At 41.5% G+C, this 19871-nt stretch overlaps 1 protein-coding gene across 3 annotated transcripts; it reads left to right on the forward strand.

Moving 5' to 3' along the window:
• Positions 1-991: 991 nt before the first annotated feature.
• Positions 992-11259, forward strand: TRIM65 (tripartite motif containing 65). Of its 3 annotated transcripts, XM_027872586.1 has the most exons (7): positions 992-1710; positions 4373-4468; positions 7767-7780; positions 9323-9629; positions 9751-9925; positions 10176-10241; positions 10522-11259. In XM_027872586.1, the coding sequence occupies exons 1-7, from the start codon at positions 1297-1299 to the stop codon at positions 11094-11096; spliced, it is 1647 nt and encodes a 548-aa protein (XP_027728387.1). In that variant the 5' UTR covers positions 992-1296; the 3' UTR covers positions 11097-11259. The 3 variants fall into 3 exon arrangements, with proteins under 3 accessions (XP_027728387.1, XP_027728388.1, XP_027728389.1); XM_027872587.1 differs by lacking the exon at positions 7767-7780 and having other exon boundaries at positions 994-1710; positions 9396-9629; XM_027872588.1 differs by lacking the exon at positions 7767-7780 and having other exon boundaries at positions 1511-1710.
• Positions 11260-19871: the final 8612 nt, after the last annotated feature.

Consider the following 19871-nt stretch of genomic DNA (forward strand, 5'->3'; position numbering starts at 1 on the left):
AAAGGGATTTACGTGTCACCAAGATAACCAAGGAGTCAACTACAGTTGGGATTCTTCTTCAAATAACTATGTCACTTTGGGAAGGTCAAACTCCCCTTTGGCTTCTGAGCAATGTCAAATAGTTTTTAACACTATCATTTCATGAATCAAGTTTTAGTCAGGTGAAGTTAATATTAACAGAAGACAGGCTTCTAGTTAACCAAAAGATGCAAGAGGAATGACCCTGAGCCCCAAATGATAAAAAGTAATAAAAGAAAATTTAAAAAATTCTCATAACAGATGTTTTGAGCTAAAGGAAGAAATTGCCTTTTTTTCTTAATAATAAAGATGAAGCGTATTTATTTTAGAACACAAAAATTATTTTATAAATGTGAAAATGTAAAGTATTTCATCAATACATATCTGTATGCTTTGTTATTTTGTTGTATGTAATTTGTTAGAAAGTTGTTCTGGATATTTTCTCTAACTGTACCCCATGCCTGGAATTCATTCCTTCCTCACCTCTGCGTTTTGGAATTCTTTGTTGCCTTCAAGATTCAATTCAAGCTTTATCCGTCAAGGGACTTTCTGGGTGCCCCTAGCTACTATTGCCTTCCTTTACAACTCCCCCCCCCATTTCCTTGGGTCTGTTTTGTATATTCTTATACTATACGTGCATGTGTCCCTGTTTCTAGCCTCTTTGAGGCTAGAGAAGGTTTTACTCTTTTCTTTGTATCTTCAGCGCTAGGCATACAGTGCTTAATAAATAGCTGCAGAAAGAGCAGGGACAGGGATAGTTACCATTTGTCACTAGGCCTGGGTAACCATCCAGCCAAGGTGAGGCAAGTCTGAATAACAGGAAAAACAGGGAGGAAGATGAGGCACATAAAGCAGAAGAGGAAAGACCGGGCTCTGGGCGGGAGCAAAGCAAGGAGACAAACAGGAAGTGGGTGGGGAACTGGGGAAGTTTAGCAGCAAGACTTTGGGAGAAGAGAAATTTGGTCACATTCAGTGTCTAGTCTGGACTCCTGGGTGTGGTGGCCTCTGAAAGCACACTCTGCAAGCTCCAGTTCTCCACCCTATGACTCTGCCTCCCACCTCTCCCCCACGCCTACCCCAAGTGGGAGGAGAGATCCTTCGTAAGGTTCAGTGTCATCCTTCAAGCCTAAAATTCAAAGGAGGGGAGGAGTCCGGGAGGGTCGGGCCAACCCCTCTCTCTCTCTCCACACTTCGAGAAACTGCAGGCTCCTGGCTGCAACCCCTAGACTTCCCTTTCTGGGTCCTGCAGCTTCTTCCTCCCCTGGCCAGAGCGAAAGAATGGCTGCCTTGCAACTAGAGGAGAAGCTGGTCTGTGCAATCTGTCTGGAGTTGTACCGGGAAGCTGTCACTCTGCCCTGTGGCCACAACTTTTGCCGGACATGCATCGAAGACCACTGGCGCAGGCAAGAAGTGGACTGCCCCCAGTGCCGGACCCCGTTCACGCAGCGCCCCGCGCTGCACAAGAACGGGGCTCTGTGTGAAGTGGTGGAGGCCCTGCGGGCGGCCGAAAGGCAGCTGGCCGCGGTGAAACCAGTACCCGGCCCGAGCCGGGCAGCCCTATGCCCCCGGCATGGGCGAGCCCTGGAGCTCTACTGCCGGACCGAGAAGCTGTGCATCTGCTGTGCCTGCACAGTGGACCAGTGCCAGGACCACCGGCGCGTCATGCCCGATGTGGAGCGCAAGGAGCAGGAGGTGAGGGAGCTGGAGGGGTGGGCAGGTGCAGGACAGTCTGGACCGAGGCTTCACGGAGCCAGTCCATTCCCAATTAAACCCTGACCCAGCTTGTGGAGGCAGCTGGGGAGCATAGTGGGATAGTGGAGCGCAAGGCTTGGAGTCTGGAAGACAGTTCCAATCTGGACGCAGACACTTGGCTAGCTGTGTGACTCGGGGCAAGTCACTAGCCAGTCTCAGCCTCAGTTATCCCATCTGTGAAATGGTGATAATAACACACACACACTCTCACACACTGTTATTCTGTAGATAAAATGAAATGTAACATGTATAAACACCGTTATTACTTAATGACCTACAATGAATGGGCTAGGTGCTGGAAATAGGAAGACAACACAAAACAATACCTGCTCTTCAAAAAGCTTACCTGATTACATTACATTTTAAAGTTTGTTTGTTTGTTTGTTTTGGGGTGGGGATTAATCCATAAAAACAAATTAGAAACACCCTTGGATATGTAAGGGCTATTGATGCTTCTCCAGTTCATCTAGTGACTTGCAAAGACATCCATAATGATCCAGAATATTTTCTGCACTTGATCTAAAACCTATAATTGTTTTCTCATAGATAACTGTTCTCACCTGGGTAAGGTACCAGGGCTTAATATCTTGACATTAAGTGGGGTGGGATAATTGGCCCACCAGCTCAGTGACAACCATTCGTACAGGCAAAATGTATAATAAAAGAAAAAATGTTGCTCAGAAAAAACAATTATTTTTCTTTTAAATATGTGTCTTCTTGTGGCCAGAATTCCAAATATAACATACATATGTATTGTATCTCTATGTCTATAGAAATGTATACATATATGTGTATATATCTATCTATATCTATACAGCTATACACTTCTATGTGTGTATCTATACATATATATCTAGATCTCTAGATCGATATATCTAGATGGACATATATTGGTAGATCTAGATCTATCAATATTGATATCTATATCTGTCTATATTGATATGTACAGCTATCTATATATCTATCGAAAATGATATCTGTATATCTATCTACCTATATACATCTATATATCTATCCATATTGATATCTACCTATATATCTATATGGATAGATATATCTATATGTATACCTATATATCTATATGGATAGATATATATTATATATATATATTTTAATAGATATATATTTTATGGATAGATATCTATATATCTATATCTATATTGAATATCTAGCTCTATTATATATCTTACTTACCTATATATAGTTATATCTACCCACATCTATATTTATATAATGATGTCTGTTGATATTGATATCTCTCTCTCTATATATATAAAGATCTGTATCTATCAATAGGTCTAACTATATATCTATATCTAGCTAGCTACATGGATAGATAGATATAGATATGTATGAAGAGGAGGAAGAAACCACAAACACCTCAGGAGACCAGCAAAGCCCTTGAGCTGAGCCTTGAAGGAAGCTAGGGATTCTAAGAGGCTGAGGTGAGGATGAAATGCTTTCCAGGCATGGGGAAGAGCCTATGGTTATTGGTGGTGGTGTTCATCCTTCCTTCTCAGAGAGGACCGGTGATATCCCAGAGGGTGATTTCTTGATCTGCACACGAATTGGATTTAAATAAGGCGGTTGTGCAAAATCCTCAGCCTCACTCCCTTCCAGAATCATCAAAGTCTAGTGGCAAGACAAAGGTCTAGGTGACTGTTACTGGCCCAGAATGTAGTGCGAGAACCTTGGCCTTTCTAAATTGAGATCTTTCCCAGGTCTCAGTTTGTCTGAGGCCATGACCATTCAATGTCTAAGGGATGAGAGTCGAGACAAAAGATAGCCCAATTTACCATTACAAAGAGATCAGTCTGGAAGGTGAAGACCATTGCCATTTACACTCATTCAAAGCCATCTAGACCTCAACAATGAGCCACATAATCAGTGATTATGAAAACTATTAGAAAGCATTTGAGCAAGAGGTGGAATGGTGAGTTCAGGGAATAGCAAGTTAGTCAATCTGTTTGTCTGTGCTGATACCTCTAGATAATTATTGAGAACTTCAGGGAATGTTGGGGCCTGGGCTTAGGAAGGGGGACAAACGATAAGAGAGGAACCAGGAACCTTTCTTTCTTTTTGCCTAGATCTAGTGCTGAGGTTAGGAAGTCATAGAGATAGTTTATATATATTTAGCACAAGGTTCTTAACCACTTATTTTGTTATAGACCTCTTTGACCATCTGATGAAACCTATAGACCCCTTCTCAGAATAATGTTTTTTAATGCAAATAAAGATGTCATTTTTTTTTCTCATCCAAGTTAATGGACTGCCTGAAATCTGTGGATCCCAGGTTAAGAACCTCTTATTTAGCACTTTAGAGGTGCCATGAGCTTGCTTCGATCTCCACAGTAAAACTAAGGGATAGGTATAGGAGGTATTATTATCCCCATTTTACAGATGAAGAATCAGAGGTCCAAAAGAGGAAGTGAATTGACCAAGGTCACATGTAATGTGTGTGGCAGAACTCAGGTCTTCTGATTCCCGTGCTAGTGCTTTTCAAAGTACCTGGTATGATATTGGCACAGGGTAGAAGGAGGGTTCCAGATCTATGCCCTATCCCTGGATCCTCTCTTGCCTTTTTATCTCACTGGTGTCATAGAAACGGCTGGAAAAGCAGCTGGAGGAAAACTGGAGGCAGGCAGTCCAGGCTGAGGAACAACTTCAGGAGTTGCAGCAGAGAAGTGACGAGATCCAGGTAACGTAGCCCTTCCTCACACCTCCAGAATCACTCCCCTTTGCATTGGAGAAAGAAAAAAGTTTTCTTTTTAATCATGAATATGACAATCACGGACATTTCCTTATACAGAGAACAGAAAAAGAGGATTACTTATGATACTTTGTGTAGCTTGTTGTTTCTTTAAAATATAGATTAAATTTAAGACCATACCTTCCAACACTGTCCTGCTTGCCCATGTCCCCTTCAGAAATTCCTTTTCCTCCTTTTAATGTATTTTTTACATTGTTTAACTGACAATTTCTTTTTCTTTTCTTTTTGTTATCACCATCACTACCTCCCCAATTCTCCCCCCCAAAAAAATCTCCCCCTCCTTTTTTGTACATTAATTTAATTTTAATGTTACTCTGCTGTAAGAAATAATGTATGTGATAAATACAGAAAAGCATGGAAAAATCCACATGAAATGTTGCAGTGAAGTAAGCAGAGCCAAGAAAACAATAACATAGTTACTACAACAGTGTAAATGGAAAGAACAACCACACACTCAAAATTCAAAAGTGAATGTAACAAAATTATAAAGATCAAGCATCAAATGAAGACATGAGAAGACATCTCCAACTCACCCCTTCATGGAGGTGGGATGTCCTCAGGTGTTACACATCGCAGGTGTTTTCATACTTTTTCATTGGTATGGATTAGTTACTCTGGTTTTGTTTTGTTTTGATTTTTGACAAAATGCTATTTGATACATGAGATGGCTCTCTGGGAGGGAGATACTGAGGATCACCATGCTGAAAACCCTCTTTTGTACCAAATAAGTGTAAGCAAATAAAACAAATCTTGCGCATTGGCCTTGCTTGAGAAGGTATCGATCATTCTGAACCTCTCCCCTATCACCTCTCTGCTAAGAGGTAGAAGAGGTAGAAAGCTAGCTTCATCATTGGTTCTCTGGAATAGTGACTGATCATTGCATCAATTGTAGGTCTTAAGTCTTTTATAGTTATCTTCCTTAGCACAGTGCCTGGCACATAGTAGATACTTAAGAAATGTTGATTGATTGATTATCAAACACCGTATGTAATTGCTTCTGGGTTTTGTGTATCTTATTTTCCCACTGATCAATTTTTTTTCTGATTTTTCAATCAATACCAGAGAACTTTGATGATTACTTCTTTTTGTAGAGTAGTTTGAGATCTGGTGATTTTAGGTACTTTTCTTTCCCACATTTTTTTTCATGTTTTTCCCTTGATATTCTTTTGTTCATCCAGATGAATTTTAAAGTTATTTTTCTAGTGTTATGCAGTAACTCTTTGGAAATTTGATTAGTATAATATAGAATCTGTAAATTAGTAAGTGTTGTCATTTTTTTTCTATTGACACATCCCAGTCATAAGCAATTATGATCTCTCTAATTACTTTAGTTTGTCTTCATTTCTATATAGAGTATATTCTTATAATTTCTGTGTGTCTTGGTAGGTTGACTCCCAGATATTTTATATATAGCTTAGTTATTTTTAAAGGTATTTCTTTTTCTACCTTTATGACTGGGTATAACCTTTATGGTTGGTAGCATACAGGGAAGTGGCTGATAGTTTTTGTAGATTTATTTTTATATAATTACTTTCCTGAAGTTATTGTTTCAATTATATTTTTAGTTCAATCTTTAGAGGTTTCTAAGTAAACCTACATCTACAAAGGGGATAATTTTGTTTCCTCTGCCTATGTTTATTCTCTCAATTTGTCTTGTATTTTTGATATAGCCAGTATTTCTAGAACTATATCAAATAATAGTGGTAATGAATTTCTTTTTGCTATCACCATCACTACCTCTTATAAACAATCTTTGCTTTGCCCCTTAAGGGAAAGGTATGTAGTATTTATCAGTTATAGATAATGCTAGCTATATGTTTTTTTCTTTTTAATCATTCCTGAACCATACTCTTACTTTTCCCTGTCTCTTCTTGTTTCCTAGTTGAATTTAATTTATTTCTATTCCAAACTTTTTTTTTTTTTTTGAGGCAGTTGGGTTAGGTGACTTGCCCAGAGTCATACAGCTAGTGAGTGTTATGTATCTGAGGCCAGATTTGAACTCAGGTCTTTCTGAGTTCAGGACTGGTGCTCTATCCACTGTGCCACCTAGCTGCCTGTTATACCAAACTTTTGAGTATGTACATTCAACACTCTTTTGTTCAGGTAAGAGCATCATAAGATCTTCGTCCCTGCCCCTTCCTCCATGTTTGCATGATTTTCTTTTGATGCACCCCAGTTACTCAAAATAGTAGGTTCCTTACCTTTCTTTCTCATGTCTTTCCTGGTTTATTCATTTTATCCCTCCATTTTATTTCCTTTCTTAAAAACATCAAAATAACACTCACACCTTTGTGTTTGTGTATATCTTAACACCATCTGTGAGCCTTGAAAATTGGAGTATTCTAAAGGGACACTTATTCCTTTTCCCCTTTTTAGAATGAAAGAACTTCATCATGATTGCATTGCTTCCAGTTATTTAAGTGTGGGTTTTTCTTTACTTCTGTGTTTGCATTTAAAGTTTCTACCCAGCTTTGGTCTTTTCATCAGGAATGTTTGTAGGTCTTCTGTTCTAGTTAAGGCCCATTTTCCCCCTGTAGGATGAGACTTGGTTTTGCAGGGGACAGTATCCTTGGTTTTCAAGCCTCTTATCTCTGTTATTATGATACTTTGTGACTCCATGGAATAGCGCACATCAGGCCTTTCTATCTTTTACTATCTCTCGAAGTCTGCCCAAGTTTCTCTTTTATTTGTTACCTTTTGGAAAATTGTATTCCAAGTTTTTCACATTATAATAGTTACAGCATAGTCTTGTATAATCCTGACTGTAGTTCTTTGGCACTTGAAATTTTTCTGGCTGCTTGCAATATTTTTGCTTTGACTAAAAGGCTTTGGAATTTGGTAAAGGCATTCTTGGGTGTTCTCACTTTGGAGGTAAGTGCTATATGCTTATTTATACTTTGTCTTCTGGTTCTAATGCGTTGGTTTTGTTTTATGATTTCTTGAAATAAAATATGCAGAGTTTTTGATTGGTAATGGCTTTCAGAGAGTTTAATTGTTCTTAAATTAGCTCTCCTCAACTTATTTTTCCAGATCGGTTGTTTTTGTAGATACCTTCCATTTTCTTCTTCTTTTTAATTTCTTTGACTTTAACAATAGCTCACATTTATATGAGGGTTTTAAGATTTGCAAAGTGCTTTACATGTATTACCTCATTTAATCTAACTTTTTTCTAATATTTCTTGTCTCACGGAGTCTTGAATTGTGATCGTTCTGTTCTGTTTTTCAGAGTCCATCATTTGGGTAAGGCTTTCTACTTTTGGTTTTGTTTATTTCATCCAGAAATTCTTGTGATCCTCATAGCCAAACCATTTTTTTCCCCTCTGGGATTCTGCTTGTATTTGTTATGCAATTACTCTTTTCATCTAGGATTACCTCAAGGCTTTCTCTTAATCCTTAGTATTTCTTCACAGCGTTTAGTGTTTTCTTCTGTTTACTTATATTTTCCCTGGCATGATTCCATTTTCAGCCCTCCCAGGCTTCAGGTCCATTTGCCAGCTCTTTCACCGACTTCTCTGGTTGAATTCTTTTCCAGTCTCCACTGTGTCTTGGCTGTCTTTTTGTGTCCTTCATGACTGGAGTTCTGTTATTCATTTCTTTTTCTTTAGGTTGGGAAGGCTAGTTTCTCTACAACCTTCACATTGTCATATTTACTTGAAATGTGAGGTTGGGGAGTGCTGCTCCATGTGGCCTCTGGCACTAGGCTGGCTGGATTGGTAGGGGCAAATTGAGAGAAGGAAGCAGGCTGCTCAACCTCACCCCTTTCACACTTGGCGATGTAATCCAAAAGCATCTTTTTACCCCTTGGAGTTGTGGCTTTAAATAAGCAGTGGTTCTCTGGCTGCCTCCATAGTCTACCCACTGGTAGAAAAGGCTGATTTCCAGGTAGCCTGGTTTAATGGAAAGATAAAATTATAGCTTTAGAGTTGGAAGGGACGTCAAAGATAATCTAATCCACCCTCCCCCCTCATGTTAAAGTTAAAGAGGCGGGTGGGTGGTACAGTGGGTAGAGGGTGGAATTGGAATCAGCAAGACCTGAGTTCAAATCCTGCCTCAGACACTTACTAGCTCTGTGATCCTGGCCAAGTCACTTTGCTTCTGTCTGCCTCAGTGTCTTCATCTGTAAAACAGGGATAATAATAGCACCTACCTCCCATGGTGGTTGTGAAGATTGAATGAGATAACGTATGTAAAATGCTTTACAAACTTTCAAGGTCTAGGGGGCAGCTAGGTGGCAGCTAGATGGCGCAGTGGATAGAGCACTGGCCCTGGAGTCAGGAGGACCTGAGTTCAAATCCAGCCTCAGACACATAACACTTACTAGCTATGTGACCCTGGGCAAGTCACTTAACCCCCAATTACCTTGCCAAAAAAATAAATACAACTTTCAAGGTCTAGGTAAATCCTACCAATTATTATTAAAGAGAGGCCCTGAGTGGGGAAGTAAGTTACCTAAGATCACACAGTTAATAAGTAGCAGAGCTAGAATTTGAACCCTGAGGTCTGACTTCCAATAGATTTCTCTTCATACTTAACCATGTTATCTCCCTTAATGGGATTATGAGCAACACTCCAAGCCTCAGTTTCCTCAGCTGTAAAGTGAGAATAATAATACCCCTATAGGTTTGTTATAAGGAAAGCACTCTGCAAATCTTAAAGTAGGAGGGGCCAGTATTTAATTCAGCAGACAGGAGAAGTACTTGTGTCCCCTGGACAAATCTGCCAGGAACCCAGCCTGTCACTGCCCTGTTCCACCTCTCCCAGAGTTGACCCCACTCTGTTTAGTGCTCCAGGGCTGTCTTTGTCAGTCTATGCCCACCTTCACTGCTCCCAACTCGAGCCTCCTCCGCCCACCCAGAACTCAGTCCACATTCTGGCATTGGCTGTCTCGGAAAAAGTCACTTGCCTGCTGCGGGCCCTCGAAGCACAGCGGGATAAGGCGCTCCAGAGCATTGAGCAGGAAAAGGCAGCTGCCCTGGCACAGGCCAGGGAGACCAGGAAGTGGCTTCAGGACCACCTGGAATATCTGGCACAACACACCCAGCAGATCCAAGAGCTGCTGACCTGTCCCGATGACATGAACTTCCTCCAGGTACCCAGAGGTAGTGAGAGAAGTTGGGGGGGGAGGGTGAAATCACAGATGGAAGGGAAGAAGACTTGGTGGAGGGAAGGATTCCTTCCCGAGTGACGGTCCCGTGTCTCTGATGGTTCAGAGGGCTCTACTTCTGATACCCCCTGGGTCTTTGGCACCAGTGCCCTCACTGACGTGGGACGAAGATGCTGGTCAGCTGAAGGAGCTGAAGAAGACACTAGACCAAATCTATCAACTCCTGATGAAGGATGAGATTGGCCCTGTGAGTCTTGGAGATGCTGATCCTGGCCTCAAGGGTAAGGCTGACCTCCTACCCTTGATAGCCTTTACCAGTGCCCCTCCTCCCTCACAGTCTAGGACGGACTGTTTCTTGACCCCGGGAACCAGGCCAAAGTTATTTCCCTAAGTGATAGTGCCTCCCTATTGCCCAGCCTTAGGCCAAGCTGAGTGTTCCCCACAGAGCATCACCCTTAGAATAGTAAGTAAAGGATCTCCCAAAAAAAGGGGATCAGTCCCCCTCCACAACACCTCATCCTCTTATTCTAGAGTGCAGAAGACCCCTGGAATCAGTCCCAAGACCCATGAGCACTCTAAGGAAGGAACTGAAACAGAGTAAGCCTGCTCCATGTATATGTTGTGTGTATCTATAGATGTGGGTATCATTCATGTACAGTCTACATATATGTCTATGCTGGTTGTTGTCTCTTTGAGGTTAGTTTTTGGGTCTCAGGGACCTCAGCTATTGGAAGGAGCATCCCGGGAAGCCCAGAGACAGAAAGGGTCTTAGCCCTTCCACTGGTGGGGTAGGGAAGTCACACCTTGGATAGCCATAGAGCAGTGAAGTGGCCAGCCCCACAGCCCCTCACCCCTGTGCATATTCCTCTTCTCACAGATTATCGCAACCTCACCTTTGACCCTGACACCGCCAACCACCACCTTTATCTATCCTGCCAAAACCAGAGGGTAAAACATGGCTCCAGGGCCCAGCATGCTACCCAGCCTGGGAGGTTTCAGCTATGGCAAGTACTGTGTACCCAGAGCTTTGAAGCAGGAAAGCACTACTGGGAGGTAGAAGTGTCAGACCATTCAGTGACCCTGGGTGTCACCTACCGTGGGCTTGCCCGGCAAAACCTGCCCGGACAGACAGACAACATTGGGAGAAACTCTTGTTCCTGGGGGCTTCGGGTGCAGGAGGATGGCTACCAGGCCTGGCACAATGGGGAGGCCCAACGGCTTCTGGGCAAACCCGGACACCTCCTGGGAATGGAGTTGGACCTGCCTGTTGGACGTCTCTCTTTCTATAGCTTGGAGCCTCAGATCCAGCTCCTGCATGTCTTCAACGCCGTCTTCACCCAGCCCCTCTATCCTGTCTTCTGGCTCTGTGAAGGCAGAACCGTCACCCTCTGTCAGCTGCCAGGGGCCAAGCCTTATTCTGGGCCCCAGGAAGAATCACTCATTCCCAGCTGAAAAGAATCTAAAGAGGGTGGGGGAGCCCAGAAAAATAATGGTTATGTTTAAGAGGCATCAGGGGCTGAGGGTGCAGATGCCAGGGCCCAGTGCCCTGTTTTTTTTATCCCACTTAATAGTATTTTATTTTTTCCAATTACATATAAAGATAGTTTTCAACATTCATTTTTGTAAGATTTTAAATTCCAGATTTTTCTCCCTCCCTCCCTTCCCTCTCCCCCATACAGCAAGCAGTCTGAGATAGTTAATACATGTACAATCATGTTAAACATGTTTGTACGTTAGCCATGTTGTGAAAGAAGAATAAGAACAAAAAGGAAAAACTACCAAAAAAAGTGAAAATAGTATGCTTTAATCTGCATTCAGACTCCATAGTTCTTTCTCTGGATGTGGACAGCATTTTCCATCATGAGTCTTTTGGAATTGTGTTGAATCATTGTATTGCTGAGAAGAGCTATGTCAGTCATAGCTGATCATCATACAATGTTGCTGTTACTGTGTACAATGTTCTCCTGGTTCTGCTCATTTTACTGTGTGTCAGTAAGTCTTTCCAGGTTTTTCTGAAAGCATCCTGCTCATCATTTCTTATAGCACAATAGTATTCCATCACATTCATATACCACAACTTGTTCAGCCATTCCCCACTTGATGGGCATCCCCTCAATTTCCAATTCTTGGCCACCACAAAAAGAGATGCTACAGGTATTTTTGTACATGTGGGTCCTTTTCCCTTTTTTATGATCTTTTTGGGATATGGACCTAGTAGTGGTATTGCTGGGTCAAAGGGTATCCACAGTTTGGTTGCCCTTTGGGCATAGTTCCAAATTGCTCTCCAGAATGGTTGGATCAGTTCACAACTCAACCAACAATGCATTAGTGTTCCAATTTTCCCACATCTTCTCCAACATTTATCATTTCCTTTTCTGTCATATTAGCCAATCTGATAGGTGTGTGGTGGTACCTCAGAGTTGTTTTCATTTACATTTCTCTAATCAATAGTGATTTAGAACATTTTTTCATATGATTATAGATAGCTTTAATTTCTTCATTTGAAAACTGCCTGTTCATATCCTTTGATTATTTATCAATTGGGGAATGACTTGTATTCTTATAAATTTGACTCAGTTCTCTATATATTTGAGAAATGAGGCCTTTATCAGAAACACTGGTTGTAAAAATTGTGTCCCAGATTAGAAAAAAAGCAGAAAGCTGGGAAATAATTTTTACAGGCAGTGCTCTGTTCTTCAGGAAATGCTTAACAAATCCTTTCTCTTTTTGAGGCCTCAGTTTCTCCATTAGTGATGCCTGGATATTTGTTTCTACCCCACACCTCTCTCCTGAGCATACTGGATACTTAAATACCAGAAACAACCAGAGCCTGTCCCTGGAGCACAGAAGAGGCCTACTTCAAGTTTGGATAGTCTTAGAGAAATGAGGGAATATCCCAAACATATGACCTCTCTGGCTACTTTGTGTTATAAAATGGATTGTTGCTTTTTCCATCTGACATTCATAGGATGACAGGGAAACGATGAGAGAATAAAATATAGGAGTAGTGGGGACTGCAAGGAAACAGTCAACCTCATACACTAATCATAGGATTTAGAGCTGGGAGCTGACAAGATGGCCATCAGGTTCAGCTCCTTCATTTTACAGAGAGGGAAGTTAAGGCCTAGAGGAACTGGCTTCCTGAAGTCACCCAGCTCCCCTGACTCTTTCCACCCAATCTCAGTGTAGCAAAATGGATACTGGATGGAGGAGAAGTACCCGTAAGGACTTTCCAGAGCGAGTAGACAACACACATATACACACATTAAGAATGTTTACACATAGGCTTAAGGGTTACCTCAGGAGTAAGCTCAAATTTGAAAGTTCAGGGATTGAAACTTCTAGAGCTGGGATTCTTAACCTGAGAGCCTATGAACTTTTTTTGTTTGTTTGTTTGTTTTTTTGTTTTTTGAGTCTATGACCTTTTAAAAAATTTATTTTGATAACTTTAAAAAAGATGGTTTCTATTATAATCCTATGAGTTTTATTTTGTGCATTTTAAAAAACATTCTTCCAAAAAGGGGTTGAGATTGCTCAAGAGGTTTGTGTCACAAAAATAATCACAATTCTCTTTACCCTAATAAGAGAATAGGGTGTGGGGTGGGGATGGGGGTCCTGAGCAGTGTCTTTCTTAGAGAAAAAGAAGAGCAACCATAATCTCTGCAGATAAGAGTGCACAGCCAGGATCTAGGTGAGGAGAGTGGATTTTCTGGAGGAGGAAACAGGAGATCCAGACATTGTGACCACCAGGTTATAGTGAGTTATTAAGACAGGCCAAGTGGGATGGAAAGGGAAGGATGAGAAGGATGCCATTCCAGCAGCTCCACCATGAGTGTTCCTTCTGGGGGGAGTACAAACCACAGGAAGCAGTACAAGTCCAGAGCAGATTGTGTAGGACCCCTGTTAAAGAGCTAGGGATTCCTCAGGGTATTGGGATGTTGCCTTCATGGTAACCCTGGGACAGGGTGTTTCTGAAAAGAAGTACTGAGTGATTCATGTGTTTTCAGTTTCTATTTATGGGCTCCTGTGAATCCTTTCTGTCCAGGGGTAACAAAGGCTGTCCTGTTTCTCCCCACTATCCCCCAAACTAAATGTTTACACAGCAGCACATGCCCCAAAATAGTCAATACCGTGCAAACTTTGTAGTATGAGTTAAACATTTCAGTAAAGTGGAGTGAATGTGATGTGGGGCTAGAGGGGATCATTCAGGGTAGATGTACCAAGAAACTGATTCTGGAGCGTAAATGGAAAGTGTGTGAAGGAGCACCCTGCCTTGCCCCATGTTGGTGTGCCGCGGTGTCCCTCCTGACTCCTTTAGCCCCATAGACCTCATCCAGCTTAATTAGGCATCTGGTAAGACTCTCATGGTCTGGCTTTGCTTCTCTATACCTACCAGTTATGGATGAGGGAAAGATGGGGCAACTGTCTGCATTTCCTACAATGAGGTCAAATGGTACCAACCCCAGTTCTACAGACTGGGAGCTTCTTGGAGACCAAGGGATCTTCCAGAGCCAGGGACTCAGTTCCTACCAATTTGGGATCTGAAGTATCTAAATAACAACAACAATAATAACTAGCATTTATATAGTGTTTTAAGGTTTGCAAAGTGCTGTACAATTATCTCACTTTATTCTCATGACAACCCTGGAAGGTAGGTACTATTTTCCCCATTTTACAAGTGAGGAAACTGAGGTCACCAGAGGCTAAGAGACCTAATGAAGATCACACAGTTAGTAAATGTTGAATCAGGATTAGAGTTTAGGTGTTCCTATCTTCTGATCCAGCCATTGCGCCACCTAGCTACCTAAATTAAGACCCTTTCTTGCCACAATTGGAATGAAAGCTTCTTTAGTTTGTGGGATTTAAAAATGAGGAGACTTGATCAGTTTCTTCTTCTCAGTTCTGTTCCTTCATTTGGCAGCAAATGCCTCTTCAAATGAGGAATTTTGTAGTAAACCATTGACATTTGAGAGGAAGAAAGGAAACTGTCACATAAGACTTCCATGTTCAAAAGAGATTTGTTTTCACAAGTAGATTTTTTTTTTGGATTTGTTTCATTTTTACAGTCCTGAGATTTTTCTCTCCTCCCCAAAGTTATCTCTTAAAACATTTTTTATTAATTTATTTTTAGTTTTCAACAATCACTTCCATAAGCTTTTGAGTTTTAAGTTTTCTCTCCCTTCCTTGCCAAGACAGCGTGCAATCTGATCTAAGCTCTACATATATATTCCTGTTTAACATATTTTCACATTAGTCATGTTGTAAAGAAGAATTAGAACCAATAGGAGGAACCACAAGAAAGAAGAAACAAAATAAAACAGAAGGAAAAAAAAAAGAGCAAATAGTATGCTTAGATCTGCATTCAAACTCCATAGTTCTTTCTCTGGATGTGGACAGCATTTTCCATCATGAGACTTTTGGAGATGTCTTAGATCCTTGCATTGCTGAGAAGAGCTAAGTCTATCAAAGGCAGCCATCACACAATGTGGCTGTTACTGTGTACAAGGTTCTCTTGGTTCTGCTCACTTCACTCAACATCAGTCCATACAAGTCTTTCCAGGTTTTTCTGAAGTCTGCTTGCTCATCATTTCTTATAGCACAGTAGTATTCCATAACATTCATATACCACAACTTATTCAGTCATTCCCCAATTGATGGGCATCCCCTCAATTTCCAATTCTTGGCCATCACAGAAAGAGTTGCTATAAATATTTTTGTACATGTGGGTCCTTTTCCCATTTTTATGATCTCTTTGGGATGCAGCCCTAGAAGTGCTGTTGCTGGGTCAAAGGGTATGATGCACAGTTTGATTGTCCTTTGGGCATAGTTCCAAATTGCTCTCCAGAATGATTGGATCAGTTCACAGCTCAACCAACAATGCACTAGTGTTCCAATTTAAAACATTTTTTTTTTTAAATATCATTTAAATCTTACTCTTTACACTAGCTGGAGACAGAAGACACAAGCCTCCAAATCACCGTTCTGATGGGAATGATGGCAGTTCCAAAGATGGTTTTCCCATCTTTCTTTTTGGTATTGGAAAATTCCCATCTCTGATGTATGTTAGGGATGTTCCCTCCCTTTGGAGGCTTCCAGGATGATTATTGGTGGGGAGCAATGTTATCTGCTGCCTTTACGTCACAGAACAAATCCCCTTAATAAAAGGATTTGTTCTGTAAAACTTGGACTCAGTCAAAAGGCCTCACCCAAGAACTTAGAAGGCCACATGCGGCCTCAAGGCTGAAGGTTCCCCACCCCTGGTTTATGATATTAGAGCATAGTAATTGATTGAAGGGGATAGGAGTGTAATGTTTTCTGATTTACTGGAGGTTGGCTAATTAGGGGGATATAGAGGGTTATTATCTATGATGCTAGAGGCTATGGGTCTTTGGGCTCAGATGGACACTTATCTCGGAAGTTATGAATGGGTAAAGAGGAGAGTTTCTCGGCTAGTTTTAGAGATGAGAACAAAAAACAAGGAATAGCTCACATGGGATACATGCCAACTCTCTGGCAAGTGTCAGGAGAATGACCTTGGGTTGTCCTCTCAAGGGAGGAATCAAAGGCTTTAGTTCCCCCTTCCCCTTAGGATTCTACTTGTGAAATGCTAACTCAGATTCCTTAGGGGAGAGGAAATAAATTTGTACAATTCACAAAGATCCTAACAAGAGGGTTAAGGTCTTCCTTATTAATGTAGTATAAACATGCATAACAAGCAATATTCATTCACATTCCTCAGAGGGAGGAAGGCTAGCTCTTTGCAAAATTCTATGATGCAGAATCATATCCTTATGCACACACATAACAAGAAAGAGATCTAGAACAACATAGATCAGACATTATGGAAAGCATTGCAGAAATTTAAAGAGTTTTGTTGGCCTTGCCATTGTATCCTAAGTCCCTTGTCAATCAGTCAATAAGAATTGATTAAGCACCTACTATGTGTCGGGGCAGCTAGGTGGCACAGTAGATAGAGTGCCAGGTCTGAAGTCAGGAAGATTCATCTTCCTGAGTTCAAATCTGACCTCATACACTTACTAGCTGTGTGACCCTCAGCAAGTCAGTTAACCCTGTTTGCCTCTGTTTCCTCATCTATAAAGTGAGCTGGAGAAGGAAATGGCAAACCACTCCAATATCTTTGCCTTTTTTTTTTTTTTAAAGGCAGTCAGGTTGAAGTGACTTGCCCAGGGTCACATACCTAGTAAGTATCTGAGGCTGGAGTTGAACTCAGATCCTTTTGACTCCAGGGCCAGTGCTCTGTCCACTACACCACCTAGCTGCCCCTCCAGCATCTTTACCAAGAAAACCCCAAATGGGGTCACAAAGAGTTGGACTCAACTGAACAACAAAAAAACTATGCTAGGCACTGTAGTAAGTGTCTAGGGGGTACAAAGAAAGGCAAAAGACAGTCCCTGTTATTTCTTGCCTTTTCAATGGATGGATGAGGAGGGTAAAGAGAGAAAGAATTTGCAACTGAAAATAAAAAATAAATTTAAAAATTAAAAAAAAGATAGTCCCTGCCCTCAGCAAGCTCACAATCTAATAGAGGAGACAACATGCAAACAAGTATGTATAAACAAGCTATACACAAGATAAATGAGAAATAATAAATCTTTTTTTATTGATTGAAATAATCAACAGAGGGAAAGCACTAGAATTAAGAGGGATTGGGAAAGACTTCCTGTGGAAAATGGGATTTTGGCTGAGACTTGAAGGAAGCCAGGGAAACCAGATGAGAGGGGAGAGGCTTCCAGGCACGGGTACAGCTAGAGAAAATAACCCAGAGCTGAGAGATGGAGTATTTTGTTCGGGCAACAGCAAGGCCAGTGTCATTGGATTGTAGTGTGGATATGTAAGGTATAAAAAGACTGGTTGGGGGACTCAAAGTCATGGATGTTTCTGCCCCAGCCTTTCTGTTTCCTTCACAGGGGACAGAAGCAACACTTGTCTTATTTTTTTTTACACTACTTTTTTTTTATTAATTTATTTTGATTTATCAACAATCACTTCCATATGATTTTGAGTTTAAAATTTTTCTCCCCCTTCCTCCCCACCCCCCTCCCCAAGACGGCACACAATCTGATATAGGCTATACATATACATTCCCATTAAACATACTTTCACATTAGTGATGTTGTAAGTAAGAACACTTGTCCTATTAAAGGTAGGAATTGTTATTACTCTAATATTTCAAAGTATTGAGACATTTAAGGCTGTATGATAGGGCTTTGACTGACCACTTGAGGGGATGGAGAAGGCAGGGTATATGAGGTGAATGACACCCCAGGCAGGAGCTTATTAATGGCTCATTCATCAACTTACAAACATCTGGACCCAATGACACTCTTTCCAACTTGGCAAATGGACTTGAAAGTTCATACTTGGAGGAAGCAGTCTCAAGCTAGAAGCTGGAACTCGGAAGAAGGTACTAGCCTTTAAATGTGAAAAGGAAGAGAGTTGATTCTGAGTTCTGGGGACATGGTGGAGGAATAAAAAGGTTCCCCAGCTTTAAAGGGGAACATTAGATTTAAAGGGGTCAATTAGATCTGCACAAATTGGGCTAATTTACAGCTCATGGAATTAAGTCTACCTTAGGAAAGAACTAGACTTATCAATACTTAAGGATATGCCAGGCTTCTGATTGGAGGCCAAACCTAGAACATTATTTGTGTGCCCTACTTGAGGTACGAAAATGACCTTCCCTGTGCTCCCAGGATAAAAGGAATAGATTATTGTAGAAAGGAGGAAGAGGGGATGAAATGTGCTCTTTCTTATAATCAGGGTGTGTGAAAAGAAGAGTATACAAATATGGAGGAAGGGATAAGGATGTGAGCATCCTTAGATAACTTCACTCTTATCTGAAACAGATAAAGGAGGGCTGGACACATACACAAAGTTTAGTATGGAAATACATCAGATTCAATAGGGAGGGGAAGCTAGGTGGATAGAGCACTGGGCCTAGAGTCAGGGCAACCTGAGTTCAAGTATGGCCTCAGACACTTACTAGCTGTGTGACCCTGGGCAAATCACTTAACCCTGATTGCCTCCCCTCCAAAAAAAAAGTTTACAAAAATGACACCAGGACAAAACAAGAATGTTACAGGATATCAAAGAGGCTGGGGTCTTTGGATGGACTGAAGGGAGCCAGCACTCCAAAACAACAACACATTCAATAGGGAAACCAGTGGCGGATAGCAGTTAGAGGGAGGGGGTGTTAAAAGAGAGGATAATATCTGAGAGCAGGTGTATGCTAGTGAAAAAAATTCTCTGGGAGAAAAACCAACTCCATGAAACATAATCTGCATTATTAACATTTTTTCCCCCATCTCTTTCTAAAGCCTAGGTAATCCACAAAACCATTCATCAAGCCCTGATTTGTAGTACTAGCAGATTTCCAAGGTATATATGCTCACACTGAAAATTTAACTGGTAAGAGCTGTCTCCAGGACACCTTTGCCAGGGATGGTGTGTATCCATCTAGCCATAAGCATAACAAACTTCCTGATAGTGTTCATCCTTTGTTTTTCAAAAAGACCAATGACATCATGGGTGATGTCTTGACTTGCCAGCAAATTGAATTTAAGTGAGGCAGAGTCTTCAGCCTAACTCTCCCTTTCAAGGTCATCTGAGTCCAGTGGCAGAACAAAAGTCAAGGCAACGGTCAATGGCCCAGGATACAGGGGATGACCTTGCCATCTTCGATGCCTGGCTAAGCTCCACAGCACCTGCTTCATGTCCATTGGATTAAGTTGTTCTCATTGGCCCAGTCTTCATGTGCTTGGGGTAGACACCCCCCTAACTCACCAAAGGGTATGAAGGCCTGTCAGTTACCCTCAACCTGGTTTAGCCTGACTGTCAAGACAGTTTTACCGAGGTGTGGCCATTAGGGCATGCTTTAGCTTCTTGGGTGACAGATAGACACCAAAGGTGAATGAGCAGCCTTGAAAAGGGCTCAGGAAGCTCTCACACCAAAGGTTCTGGTGCTCCCTGAACAGCCCCTACACCCCTGATGCCTAATGGGGAAATTAAAAGGGGAGGGAGGAAAAGAAATAACTAAAACCTAAGGGATACCTCCGATAGCCTCTTAGGTGATAGGAGAATGGCTAACACACCTGAGTCTGAGCTTGGGATTCCCAGGGTACAACTTTCAGGGTCCCGATTGGAAAAGTCCCAGGCAGAGTGTCCTCTCCATGAGTGAGAATCCAAAGATGGCTTTCCCAACTAAGA

The sequence above is a fragment of the Vombatus ursinus genome, unplaced genomic scaffold (assembly GCF_900497805.2).
Source record: "Vombatus ursinus unplaced genomic scaffold, bare-nosed wombat genome assembly UNPS02014801.1, whole genome shotgun sequence".
In the NCBI taxonomy this organism is placed as follows: domain Eukaryota; kingdom Metazoa; phylum Chordata; class Mammalia; order Diprotodontia; family Vombatidae; genus Vombatus; species Vombatus ursinus.